The sequence below is a fragment of the Bubalus kerabau genome, chromosome 16 (genome assembly GCF_029407905.1).
Source record: "Bubalus kerabau isolate K-KA32 ecotype Philippines breed swamp buffalo chromosome 16, PCC_UOA_SB_1v2, whole genome shotgun sequence".
NCBI lineage: Eukaryota > Metazoa > Chordata > Mammalia > Artiodactyla > Bovidae > Bubalus > Bubalus kerabau.
In genome coordinates, this window is record NC_073639.1 from 7,252,301 (window position 1) to 7,265,518 (window position 13,218).

The 13,218-nt window shown below is 38.9% G+C and overlaps 1 protein-coding gene across 1 annotated transcript in view; it reads left to right on the top strand.

The window, feature by feature from the left end:
- LOC129630296 (protocadherin-23-like) overlaps positions 1–13,218 on the top strand; it is a 200,672-nt gene that overhangs the window by 36,473 nt on the left and 150,981 nt on the right. Inside the window, exons 5-8 of the mRNA XM_055550800.1 lie at positions 2,150–2,325; positions 7,550–7,776; positions 8,987–9,042; positions 10,481–10,712. Coding sequence (XP_055406775.1) covers positions 2,150–2,325; positions 7,550–7,776; positions 8,987–9,042; positions 10,481–10,712 — 691 coding nt within the window. The remainder of the gene's footprint in view (positions 1–2,149; positions 2,326–7,549; positions 7,777–8,986; positions 9,043–10,480; positions 10,713–13,218) is intronic.

Genomic DNA, 13,218 nt, shown 5'->3' on the forward strand with positions numbered 1-13,218 from the left:
AGGACTGTATGCCCACTGGGTTGAAAGAGCCTTTTTGTTTGTGAGGACCTGTCTCAAGGGTCCCGAGTCTTCCCTCCATTCAGTGCTCACAGTGCATCTGCATCTGAGTAACAAAGATCCCCAGTCTTTTGTCTGTAGATCTGAAAGCTCTCAAGATGGAAATGTTTAAAAGCTCATTTGATGAGAAACCTGACTCAAACTCAAATGAGGCCATTTTTAAAAATTTATTTATTTTTTAATTGAAGGATGATTGCTTTACAGAATTTTGTTTTCTGTCAAACCTCAACGTGAATCAGCCATAGGTATACATACATCCCTCCCTTTTGAACCTCCCTCCCATCTCCCTCCCCATCCCACCCCTCTAGGTCGATACAGAGCCCCTGTTTGAGTTTCCTGAGACATATAGTAATTTCCCATTGGCTATTGATTCCACTTATGGCAATGTAAGTTTCCATGTTACTCTCTCTATACATCCCACCCTCTCCTCCCCTCTCACCATGTCCATAAGTCTATTCTCTATGTCTGTTTCTCCAGTGCTGCCCTGCAAATAAATTCTTCAGTATCATTTTTCTAGATTCCATATATATCTGTTAATATATGATATTTATCTTTCTTTTTCTAATTTACTTCGCTGTGTATAATAGGCTTGAGGTTCATCCACCTCATTAGAACTGATTCAAATGAGTTCCTTTTTATGGCTAATATTCCATTGTGTATATGTACCACAACTTCTTTATCCATTCATCTGTCGATGGACATCTAGGTTTCTTCCATGTTCTAAGAGCTATTGTAAATAGTGCCACAATGAACAATGGGATACATGTGTCTGTTTCCTCAGGGTATATGCCTAGGTGGGAAATTCTGATGATGGACAGGGAGGCCTGGTGTGCTGCGATTCATGGGGTCGCAAAGAGTCAGACACAACTGAGTGACTGAAATGAACCGATGGTGGTTTTATTCCTAGCTTTTAAAGGAATCTCCATACTGTCTTCCATAGTGACTGTATCAATTTACATTCTCACCAACAGTGCAAAAGTGTTCCTTTTACTCCACATTTCCACCTCTCCAGCATTTATTGTTTGTAGACTTTTTGATGATGGCCATTCTGATCAGTGTAAGGTGATATCTCATTGTAGTTTTGATTTGCGTTTCTCTAATAATGAATGATGTTGAGCATCCTTTCATGCGTTTGTTAGCCATCTGTATGTCTTCTTTGGAGAAATGTCTGCTTAGGTCTTTTTCCCACCTTTGGATTGGGTTGTTTGTTTTTCTGGTATTGAGTTGTGTGAGCTGCTTATATATTTTGGAAATTAATCCTTTGTCAGTTGTTTCCATTGCTATTATTTTCTCCCATTCTGAGGGTTTTCTTTTCACCTTGCTTATAGTTTCCTTTGCTGTAAGCTTTTAAGTTTGATCAAGTCCCACTTGTTTATTTTTGTTTTTATTTCCATTACTCAAGGAGGTGAGTAGAGAATCTTGCTTTGATTTATATCATTGAGTGTTCTGCCTATGTTTTCCTAAAAGAGCTTTATAGTTTCTGCTCTTACATTTAGGTGTTTAATCCATTTTGAGTTTATCTTTGTGTATGATGATAGGAAGTGTTCTAATTTCATTCTTTTACATGTAGCTGTCCAATTTTCCCAGCACCATTTATTGAAAAGGCTGTCTTTGTCCCATTGTATATTCTTGCCTCCATTGTCAAAAATAATTTTCCCCTAGGTGTGTGGGTTTATTTCTGGGCTTTCTATCTTGTTCCATTGGTCTATATTTCTGGTTTTGTGCAAGTATCATACTGGCTTGATGAATGTAGCTTTGTAGTATAATCTGAAGTCAGGAAGGTTGATTTCTCCAGCTCCATTCTTCTTTCTCAAGACTGCTTTGGCTATTTGGGGTCTTTTGTGTTTCCATATGAATTGTGAAAATTTTTGTTCTAGTTCTGTGAAAAATGCCATTGGTAATAGATTGCATGTGATAGTGTAGTCATTTTCACAATATTGGTTCTTCCTACCCAGGAACATGGAATATCTCTCCATCTGTTTATGTCGTCTTTGATTTCTTTCATCAATCTTATAATTTTCTGTTTCTTTTTTCTTCTTAGTAGTAGTAGTGTTAGTTGCTCAGTCGTATCCAACTCTTTGCGATCCCACAGACTGTAGCCTGCCAGGTACCTCTGTCCATGGGATTCTCCAGGCAAGAATACTGGAGTAGAGTGCCATTCCCTTCTCCAGAGGATTTTCCTGACCCAGGGATCGAACCCGGGTCTCCTGTGTTGCAGGCAGATTCTTTACCATTTGAGCTACTGGGAAGACCCTTTTGTCTCCTTAGGTAAGTTCATTCCTAGATATTTTATTCTTTGTATTGCAATGGTGAATGGGATTGAGTCCTTAATTTCTCTTTCTGATTTTTCATTGTTAATATATAGAAATGCAAGTGATTACTGTATATTGTTTTTGTATCCTGCAACTTTGCTAAATTCACTGATTAGCTCTAGAATTTTCTAATAGTATCTTTAGGGTTTTCTATGTACAGTATCATGTCATCTACAAACAGTGAAAGCTTTGCTTCTTCTTTTCCAATCTGGATTCCTTTTATTTCTTTTTATTCTCTAATTGTTATAGCTAGGACTTCCAAAACTATGTTGAATAATAGTGGTCAAAGTGGACACCCTTGTCTTGTTCCCGATCTTAGGGGGAATCCTTTCAGGTTTTCACCATTGAGAATGATGTTTGTTGTAGGCTTATCATATATGGCCTTTACTATGTGGAGGTAGGTTCCTTCTATGCCCATTTTTTGAAGAGTTTTAATAATAAAAGGGTGCTGAATTTTGTCAAAGGATTTTTCTGCATCTATTGTGATTGTTAATCTGGTGTATCACACTGATTGATATTCATATATTAAACAATCCTTGCATCCTTGGAAAAAACACAACTTGATCATGGTATATGGGCTTTTTGGTATGTTGCTGAATTCTGTTTCCTAAAATTTTGCTGAAGATCTTTGCATCTGTGTTCATCAGTGATATTGGCCTGTAGTTTTCTTTTTTTGTGTTGTCTTTGTCTGGTTTTGGTATCAGGGTCTAACCCTCATAGAATGAGTTTGAAAGTGTTTCTTTGTCTGCAGTTTTTTGAAAGAGTTTTAGAAGGAGAGGCATTAACTCTTCTCTAAATGTTTGATAGAATTCTCCTGTGAAGCCATCTAGTCCTGGGCTTTTGTTTTTTGGGAGACTTTTGATCACAGCTTCCATTTCAGTGCTTGTAATTGGGTTATTCATAATTTCTATTTCTTCCTGGTTCAGACTTGGAAGATTGAATTTTTCTAAGAATCTGTCCATTTTTTCCAGGTTATCCATTTTATTGCCATATAGTTGTTCAGAATAGTCTCTTATAATCCTTTGTATTTCTGCATTGTCTGCTGTAACCTCTCCTTTTTCATTTCTAATTTTGTTGATTTGATTCTTCTCTCTTTTTTTCTTGATGAGTGTAGCTAAGTGTTTGTAAATTTTGTTTATCTTCTCAAAGAACCAGCTTTTAGTTTTAGTAATCTTTACTATTGCTTTTCTCTCTCTCTCTCTCTTTTTTTTTTCCATTTATTTCTGCTCCAATCTTCATGATTTATTTCCTTCTACTAATTTTGGGGTTTTTTGGTTCTCCTTTTTTCCAGTTGCTTTAGGTGTAAAGTTGGGTTGTTTATTTGCTGTTTTTCTGGTTTCCTGAAGTAGGATTGTATTGCTATAAACTTCCCTCTTAGAACTGCTTTTGCTGCATCCCATAGGTTTTGAGTTGTCGTGTTTTCATTGCTATTTGTTTCTAGGAATTTTATTTCACTTTTGATTTCTTTAGTAACCTGTTGGTTATTTAGAAACCTTTTGTTTAATCTCCATGTGTTTGTGTGTTTTTAGTTTTTTTCTTATAATTGATATCTAGTCTCATAGCATTGTGGTCAGAAAAGATTTTTAATACAATTTTGATTTTCTTAAATTTACTGAGGTTTGATTGGTGACCCAAGATGTGGTCTATCCTGGAGAATGTTCCATGTGCACTTGAGAAGAAGGTGTATTCTTTAGTGTTTGGATGACTATCCTGAAGATATAAATGAAGACCATCTCATCTAATGTATCATTTAAGACTTCTGTTTCCTTATTGATTTTCTGTTTTAATGATCTGTCCACTGATGTGAGTGGGGTGTTAAAGTCTCCTACTATTATTGTGTTATTGTCAGTTTCTCCCTTTATGTCTGTCAGTGTTTGTCTTATGTGTTGAGGTGCTCCTATGTTGGGTGCATAGATATTTACAATTTTTATGTCTTCCTCTTGGATTGATCCCTGATCATTATGTAGTGTCCTTATTTATCTCTTGATATTCTTTATTTTTAGGTCTATTTTGGTTGATATGAGGATTGCTACTTGAGCTTTCTTTTGCTTCCCATTTTCATGGAATATATTTTTCCATCCTCTCACTTTCAGTCTATATGTGTCTTTAGGTCTGAAGTGGGTTTCTTGTAGACAGCATATATATGGGTCTTGTTTTTGTATCCATTCAGCCAGTCTGTCTTTTGGTTGAAGCATTTAATCAGTTTACATTTAAAATAATTATTGATATATATGTTCCTATTGCCATTTTCTTAATTGTTTGGGGTTTGATTTTGTAGATCTTTTTCTTCTCTTATATTTCTAGACTTTATAAGTCCCTTTGACATTTGTTGTAAAGCTGGTTAGGTGGTACTGAATTCTCTTAACTTTTGCTTGTCTGATAAGCTTTTGATTTCTCCACCAATTTTGAATGAGATCCTTTCCCAGTAGAGTAATCTTGGTTTTAGATTTTTCCCTTTCAGTACTTTAAATATATCCTACTGTTCCCTTTTGGGCTGCAGAGTTTCTGCTGAAAGATCAACTGTTAAGCTTATAGGGCTTCCCTTGTATGTTACTTGTTGCTTTTCCCTTGCTTCTTTTAATATTCTTTCTTTGTGTTTAATCTTTGTTAGTTTGATTAGCATATGTCTTGGCATGTTTCTCCTTGGGTTTATCCTATATGGGACTCTTTGCACCTCCTGGACTTGATTGACTATTTCCTTTTCCATGTTGGGAAAATTTTCAACTGTGATCTCTCTAAAATTTTTCTCATACCCTTTCTTTTCCTATTCTTCTTCTGGGACCCCTATAATTTGAATGTTGGTGCATTTCATATTGTCCCAGAGGTCTCTGAGACTATCCTCAGTTCTTTTCATTCTTTCACTTTATTCTGCTCTTTAGAAGTCATTTCCATCATTTTATCTTCCAGCTCAGGGATTCATTCTTCTGCTTCAGATATTCTGCTATTGATTCTGTTTTTTTTTTTAAATCATCTTTACTATCATAATTATGAATTCTTTTTCAGGTAGTTTACCTAGTTTCTCTTAATTTATTTGGACTTCTGTGTTTCTTATTTGTTCCTTCATTTGCACAGTATTTCTCTGCCTTTTCGTTATTTTTTTAAAATCTTATTGTGTTTGAGGTTTCCTTTTCCCATGGTTCAAGGTTGAATTCTTTCTTCCTTTTGGTTGGTGCAGTGGTTTGTGTAAGCTTTGTATAAGGTGAGATTTGTGATGAGTTTTTTTTTTTTAAACTTTACAAAATTGTATTAGTTTTGCCAAATATCAAAATGAATCCGCCACAGGTATACATGTGTTCCCCATCCTGAACCCTCCTCCCTCCTCCCTCCCCATACCATCCCTCTGGGTCGTCCCAGTGCACCAGCCCCAAGCATCCAGTATCGTGCATCGAACCTGGACTGGCAACTCGTTTCATACATGATATTTTACAAGTTTCAATGCCATTCTCCCAAATCTTCCTACCCTCTCCCTCTCCTACAGAGTCCATAAGACTGTTCTATACATCAGTGTCTCTTTTGCTGTCTTGTACACAGGGTTATTGTTACCATCTTTCTAAATTCCATATATATGTGTTAGTATACTGTATTGGTGTTTTTCTTTCTGGTTTACTTCACTCTGTATAATAGGCTCCAGTTTCATCCACCTCATTAGAACTGATTCAAATGTATTCTTTTTAATGGCTGAGTAATACTCCATTGTGTATATGTACCACAGCTTTCTTATCCATTCATTTGCTGATGGACATCTAGGTTGCTTCCATGTCCTGGCTATTATAAACAGTGCTGCGATGAACATTGGGGTACACGTGTCTCTTTCCCTTCTGGTTTCCTCAGTGTGTATGCCCAGCAGTGGGATTGCTGGATCATAAGGCAGGTCTATTTCCAGTTTTTTAAGGAATCTCCACACTGTTTTCCATAGTGGCTGTACTAGTTTGCATTCCCACCAACAGTGTAAGAGGGTTCCCTTTTCTCCACACCCTCTCCAGCATTTATTTCTTGTAGACTTTTGGATCGCAGCCATTCTGACTGGTGTGAAATGGTACCTCATAGTGGTTTTGATTTGCATTTCTCTGGTAATGAGTGATGTTGAGCATCTTTTCATGTGTTTGTTAGCCATCTGTATGTCTTCTTTGGTGAAATGTCTATTTAGTTCTTTGGCCCATTTTTTGATTGGGTCGTTTATTTTTCTGGAGTTGAGCTGTAGGAGTTGCTTGTATATTTTTGAGATTAGTTGTTTGTCAGTTGCTTCATTTGCTATTATTTTCTCCCATTCTGAAGGCTGTCTTTTCACCTTGCTTATGGTTTCGTTTGTTGTGCAGAAGCTTTTAAGTTTAATTAGGTCCCATTTGTTTATTTTTGCTTTTATTTCCAATATTCTGGGACATGGGTCATAGAGGATCCTGCTGTGATGTATGTCAGATGGAGAACATAGGCAAAACACTATCTGAGTTGTTTTTTTTTTTTTTCCCCCTCTGATGTGCAAAGCTGAGTGAGGTGGTAATCATGTCTGCTGATGATTTGGTTTGTATTTTTGTTTTGTTTGCTGTTTGGATGAGGCATCCTGCACAGGGTGCTACTGGTGGTTGGGTGATGCCAGGTCTTGTATTCAAGTGGTTCCCTTTGTGGAAGTTCTCACTATTTGATATTCCCTAGGGTTAGTTCTCTGGTAGTCTATAGTCTTGGAGTCAGTGCTCCCACTCCAAAGGCACAGGGGTTGATTTCTCTGTGAAGATGCTTTTCATCTTAATACTCTGGTCCCCAGCAGTGAGTGAGGTACTAATGAGGCCAGGGAGGCACTCAGGAGAGCCCTCTACCATCACCACCCTGCTCCTGGCGAGCTCACTCCCAGCACAGCTGGCGCTTGGGCCTCAGGCTGTTTGCTAAGGGTCAGGCACTCTGTTAAAAGCTTCTTTCTAAGTGTTATTTGTCCAACTGGAATCCCTTTCCAGGAAAGGTATATGTCCCCAGCATTTGTGAGATCCTTGAGGGTTTTCTTTAATCCTTGTAAATGTGTTTATTCATCCATTTTGCAGCAGAATATTAAGTTCCTGATTATGGGCCATCATTCCAGACTTCACTGGGATGCACTATATTTCTTTTATGAAATTTTAAAAGTTCAGAATTTCAAGACAAATATATCTGGTCCCACGTATTTAGGATAAAGAGCCTGTAAAATTTTCTAGTTGGTGGTGGTTAGCCATAATAAATGCATTCACACATATTATATCACTCCTCGCAGCAACAGGCCTGCAAGGTGAGCAGGTGGCTCCACTTTGTGGAAGAGGCAGCTCAAAGCTGGGCCATCGCATGCTGTCGAAGCTGTGGTCCCAGAGGCAGGCAGGGCCAGATATGAGATCCAGATCTTCTGGCTCCAGATTGTTCCACTGTGCCACAGACCAAGCTGTACAGCGTTTGTCTCATAAATGTTAAGTTCTTTGTAAACAGGGGCTCTGTTTTCCTTTTTCCTCTGAGACAAAACCCATGGTTGGCGTTGCCCCTAATATGGTCTTTAAACATTCCTTCGTGAAAGGTCGAATTTATATCATAGCAATACTTTAAAAGTCTCAAGTCATGGGGGCTTTGGGGACAAATGAATCTCCATTCCAGTTACAGATCTGCTGTTTATAGTCTCACTTACTTTGGACAAGTCACTTAGCCTCTTTGTGCTTTGATTTCCTTATTGTAAAAATGGAGAGCCCCATAAAAGTCTTTAGAAAGAGAGATTATAACAGTTGAAGGAGAAAATATATGTAAAGCACACTTAACATTCATTCACAAATGGTTGTTATGACAGGAAAGTGTCCCCTGTTGGCACATTTAATAGATAAAAATTAGATTCATAAAAAAGAAAACTGAGATCTATATGTAATACTGTTCCTGGCAGAAGATTCACTTATCTATAACAACAAGCTTTGATTTGTCCATCTAACATTTTGCTTGTTTTGGGTAGTGTGGCCTGATTCGGAGTCTTCGTGGACAGCCCAATAATGAACATCTTTGTTCTTGAAGGCCTGAAGATGGAGTGAGCCTCATTTCTTCACATGTTCGCCACTCTTTCATTTCTTCTCCTACCTGCTTTCTTAGCCTCTCCCCACCCCAAACCTAAATGATTTCTTGATCTTGAGGAGAAATTTAAAAGGACAAGGGAAGGAAAGATAAAGGAAAAGCAAAACTGGGAAAGAATCCAGCTCGAAGAACCAGCAGGGCTTTGTGAGATGGGGTGCAGCCTTTCCCATCTGCAGCCCCTCACTCCACTCCACCCGTGACCCACGGGTTACTTCAGTTTGCTGAAGGCACAGCACCAGTCTAAATGTCAAGGACACAGACTAGATGGTACTGCCATCGTTTTTCTGTTTTTGTTTTAATTTTTAAAAATGTAGTTTAATTAGAGAATAATTACTTTACAATATTGTGATGGTTTTTTGCCATACATCATTTTTATTTCTACTGTTCACTTCTTTTTTCTTTTTTTATTCTATTGATATGTTGTTATGTTAATTGATTTTTTTTTTTCTCATTGTGTCTACTGTATGCTTTTAAAACTGGCATAGCCCTGGCACTTTATTCAACTTAGAACATGGAAGATCACTATTTTTTATTCTTTCTCTGTTCTTTTTCAGTCCGCAGTGTTGGGTACATGGGCCCTCAGAGCATGGAAACCGTTTCTGAATTTACAGTCAGCTTCATCCCAAACAATAGTAAATGATGCGCTCTCTCTTGCGCCCTCCCTCATGCTCAGCACATGCTCCCTCCAGAGTCCACAGCCGTGGTCTATCTTTGTCCTGTGCCAAAGCTGCTGCTTCACTGCCTTTGATTTTCCTTTTTGCTCACTGCCTCCTGCCACAGTGGGAGAGAGAGACAGAGACAGAAAAGGAGAGAGAGAAGAGGATAAGTGAAGGAGAAAACCCAGGCTGCTGTGACTTACCAAGGACTTTTGCCTAAGATGAAAGTATCAAAGTATACCAGATAGAAATGGAAAATGGTGCTTTGAAGTAGGAACATATGTTTTCCTTTAGAAAAGTAAAAATTGCAGGGATTATTTTCATCTATTGTGCTCTTTCCTGCTCCTTGATTTTAGATGAAGGAAGCACACACACAAAGCCAGTATGGGATCCATCTCTCACTATTTTAGGCACTTGATTTCTTTTCTAATATGTGGAAAATTTAAAATCTCAAACTGAACCCGGTGCTAAGTTTGTAGGAAAAGCAGCTTCACTGTCACCTGCTGTGCTGGACTTGATGATTCTTCTGGCTCCTACCTAGATTCCCTCCCTTCTTCCAGCCTTGCTGCCCTTGGGGGACAAATCAAGCTACTCCTCTGCTTACAACCCTCAGATGGGTCAGAGACATGGTCCTCTCAGAGGCCCACAGAACCCCCTTGTAACCTTCCCCCGCCCCTCTGATATCACCCACTGGTCTCCTTGCTATTCTGATCAGGCTTGGGATGTACTACACTCCTGTCTCAGGGCCTTTGCATGAGCTCTCATCTCTGTTATGCTTTTCCTCCAAATAACAGATCTGGTCCCTCATATGGGTCCATCTACTCAAATTGCACCTTCTTAGTGATGCTTTCCCCCCAGTTACCTACTTTGAAATTCCACCTCCCTCCAGTACTCTCTTATCCCTTCTCCTTAGCAGTTAAAGATTATCCGGGCCTTGAAAGTGATTTTTTTTTTTTTCTCTTTGGATGTCAGGAGAGATTTCCTTATTTAAGGAAATCTTAAGTAAGACCTCTTTGGCCTCTACTCTGAAATTATTACCTCCTAGAAGTTTTTTTGTTCCTTTTATTTATTTATTTAAACTTTTTCTTCTGTGTTGAGGTATAGCCAACTAACAATGTTGTGACTTTCAGGTGAACAGTGAAGAGATTCAGCCATACCTAAATACATGTGCGGTAATATAATTCCACTTTAAGAATCAGTATTGGTGTACAGATATCATGCTATTCACATGAACTCATAGCTCAAGTTTTAAAGTAAAATGCATATGTATATATACACACACACACATGCTTTTGGTTGTTTCAGAAGTCTATTCTAGGATCCTTCTCACTTATTCTGCATCCCAGTGTTCATGTGAGACCCATTTGTAATCACTTCTCATCCATCCAACAGGGTGGACTCAGTGCCCAAGCTTTTGTTCGTGTGGAACTGGAGGATGTAAATGATAATGAACCTGTGTTTAACCCATTAACCTATGTGACGAGCCTTAGTGGCCAGGCGCAGCTGGGCACCGAAGTCGTCCATGTTCTTGCCACAGACAGGGATTCTGGAAAGTATGGAGCAGTGGCCTATGAGCTCGTCCTTGGAGACCTGTCATCCTTTTTCACCATCGACTCCACCACAGGTATGTGAGCTCAGAATCAATAGCTTTTGCATAAGAACCAGAAAATGAGTTGAAATGATTTTTTCCTTGGCAGGGGTGTTGCAGGACTCACGTCACCTTCCAGAAGGCATGTTGAAAAGAGCCAGGATTTGTTAGGCTAGGACTGGACCTGAGTCCCAGCTTTGCCTCTTCCTGGTCTTATGACTTTCAGTGGCCTCGTCTCCTTACTTTAGGAGTACTAATAATTGCTATGTTGCAAATTTATGTGAGGATTAAAAGTGGTAAATTATAAAAGATACTGGTTAGTAGTATATATTTCGCAAATGTCCCCTATTTGTATGATCATCTAAGGATAACTTGCATCATTTCAATGTATGAATAATCCTAATCATGCAAAAAGCATTGTAGTGACATCCAAAGAAATGCCTTTCTGGTGCCATGTCTGGCATTCCCTTAATCTCTTCAGGTCTTAGTCTCATTGTTTCTGAAATGATACCTAAAGCTCCTTTTAGGTCTCTTATGTGGTAATTGTGTATCTGCTGAAGAAATCGAGTGGGCAAACTGAATCTTTCAGAAGTAATCAATATTTAAGGGGTTGCCTCCTTTCTCTATTGGTTTGTTGTTAACAGAAATGTTTGAAGTGTTTGGTTATAAGAAAATATAAAATTTTAAGTGTATAATATTAGATTATAATCCTATGGAGATATTGCAGATATTCTGGTCCTAATAATAAGGCTTCAAAAAATTTTTTTTCTTTTGCATTTCTTCTTTAAAAAATGTTTATTTTATTTATTGTAATAAGGACACTTAACCTGAGATCGTTCCTTTCACACATTTTTCAGCATACAGTACATTATCATTCGGCTTCCCTGGTGGTTCAGTGGTAAACAACTTGGCTGCCAGTGCAGGAGATGTGGGTTCCGTACCAGATCTAGGAAGATCCCCTGGAGAAGGAAATGGTAACCCACTCCAGTTTTATTGCCTGGGAAATTTCATGGACAGAGGAGCCTGGCAGGCTATGGTCCATGGGGTCACAAAGAGTCAGACATGACTTAGAGACTGAATAGCAACATTATCATTGACCAGAGGTACAGTGTTGCATAGGAGATCTCTAGGGTTTACTCATCTTGTTTTACTGAAACTTTATGCTCCTTCATTAGCACCTTCCATTTCTCTCTCTTCACTGATCCCTGGCAACCATCTATCCACTCTTTGATTTGATGAACTTGACTATTTTGGATATTTCACAGAGTGAAATATGTAATAACTGTCCTTCTATGCATGGCTTATTTCACTTAACTTTATGTCCTCCAGGTTTGTCCATATTTTCCTGTGTTTCAGAAGTTCCTCCTTTTTTCAAGGCTGAGTAATATTCCATTGTATGTATATGCCACATCTTGTTTATCCATCCATCTGTTGATAGACATTAAGTTGTGTCTACAACTTGGTGTTTGTGAATAGTGTTTCAGAACATGTGGGGGTGCAGAGATCTCAAGATTTTATTTTTTCTTGAAACACCTTCTCTGAGCATGGGTGAGATGTGTTTCTATTGTGATGCTAATACTGATGTGAGGTGCTACACTGGGCTTTTCTGCACGTTGTCATACTGGATCTTTACAACACCCTTTGTAATGACTATATTCATTAGCAACAAACAATAACTGAGACAGGGAATCTGATGTGCCAAGTTGGTTTGCCCTCTTAACTAACTCCATTAGCTAAAGAGTTATTGCATCTTGCCTGGAAAGTGTACCTCTAGTGTGTATGACTGACCAGGGGATTAGTTGTTTACAATGGCAGTCTTTATAAGACAAAACTTGCCTTGCTCAAGATAATCCACTGACATGGTCCTTTTAGCATTTCAAAGATCAGACAAAAATACTTTTTTAGGAAATTAGTCTCTGCTTGTCTTGACTTTTTCAAAGTTCATCTGAACTGAGGATCTTAACTACTTGTCAAATTGTCAGGCCCTCCAGGGCACTACGGAGAAGGCAATGGCACCCCACTCCAGTCCTCTTGCCTGGAAAGTCCCATGGGCGGAGGAGCCTGGAAGGCTGCAGTCCATGGGGTCGTTAAGAGTCGGGCACGACTGAGCGACTTCACTTTCACTTTTCACTTTCATGCATTGGAGAAGGAAATGGCAACCCACTCCAGTGTTCTTGCCTGGAGAATCCCAGGGACAGAGAAGCCTAGTGGGCTGCCGTCTATGGGGTCGCACAGAGTCGGACACGACTGAAGCGACTTAGCAGCAGCAGCAGCAGCAGCAGCAGCCAGGGCACTAACATTGCCAAAAATATATAGGTCAGCCAGTAATCAGGGCACATGATCTAAAAGCATTTAGCAGATTGTTTTAAAAGACATCAACACACTCATCCTCTAGTTTCTCCTGGACAATCTTGAAGAATGATCTGTACTGTATTGTGTTTTTAGAAGATATTTCTGTTGTTATGCTGGCTTCGACAGCCACAGGCTTCCATTCCTGGCACGGGCATTAGACAAATGCCATTGTGAATCAGGGAGAACGCTT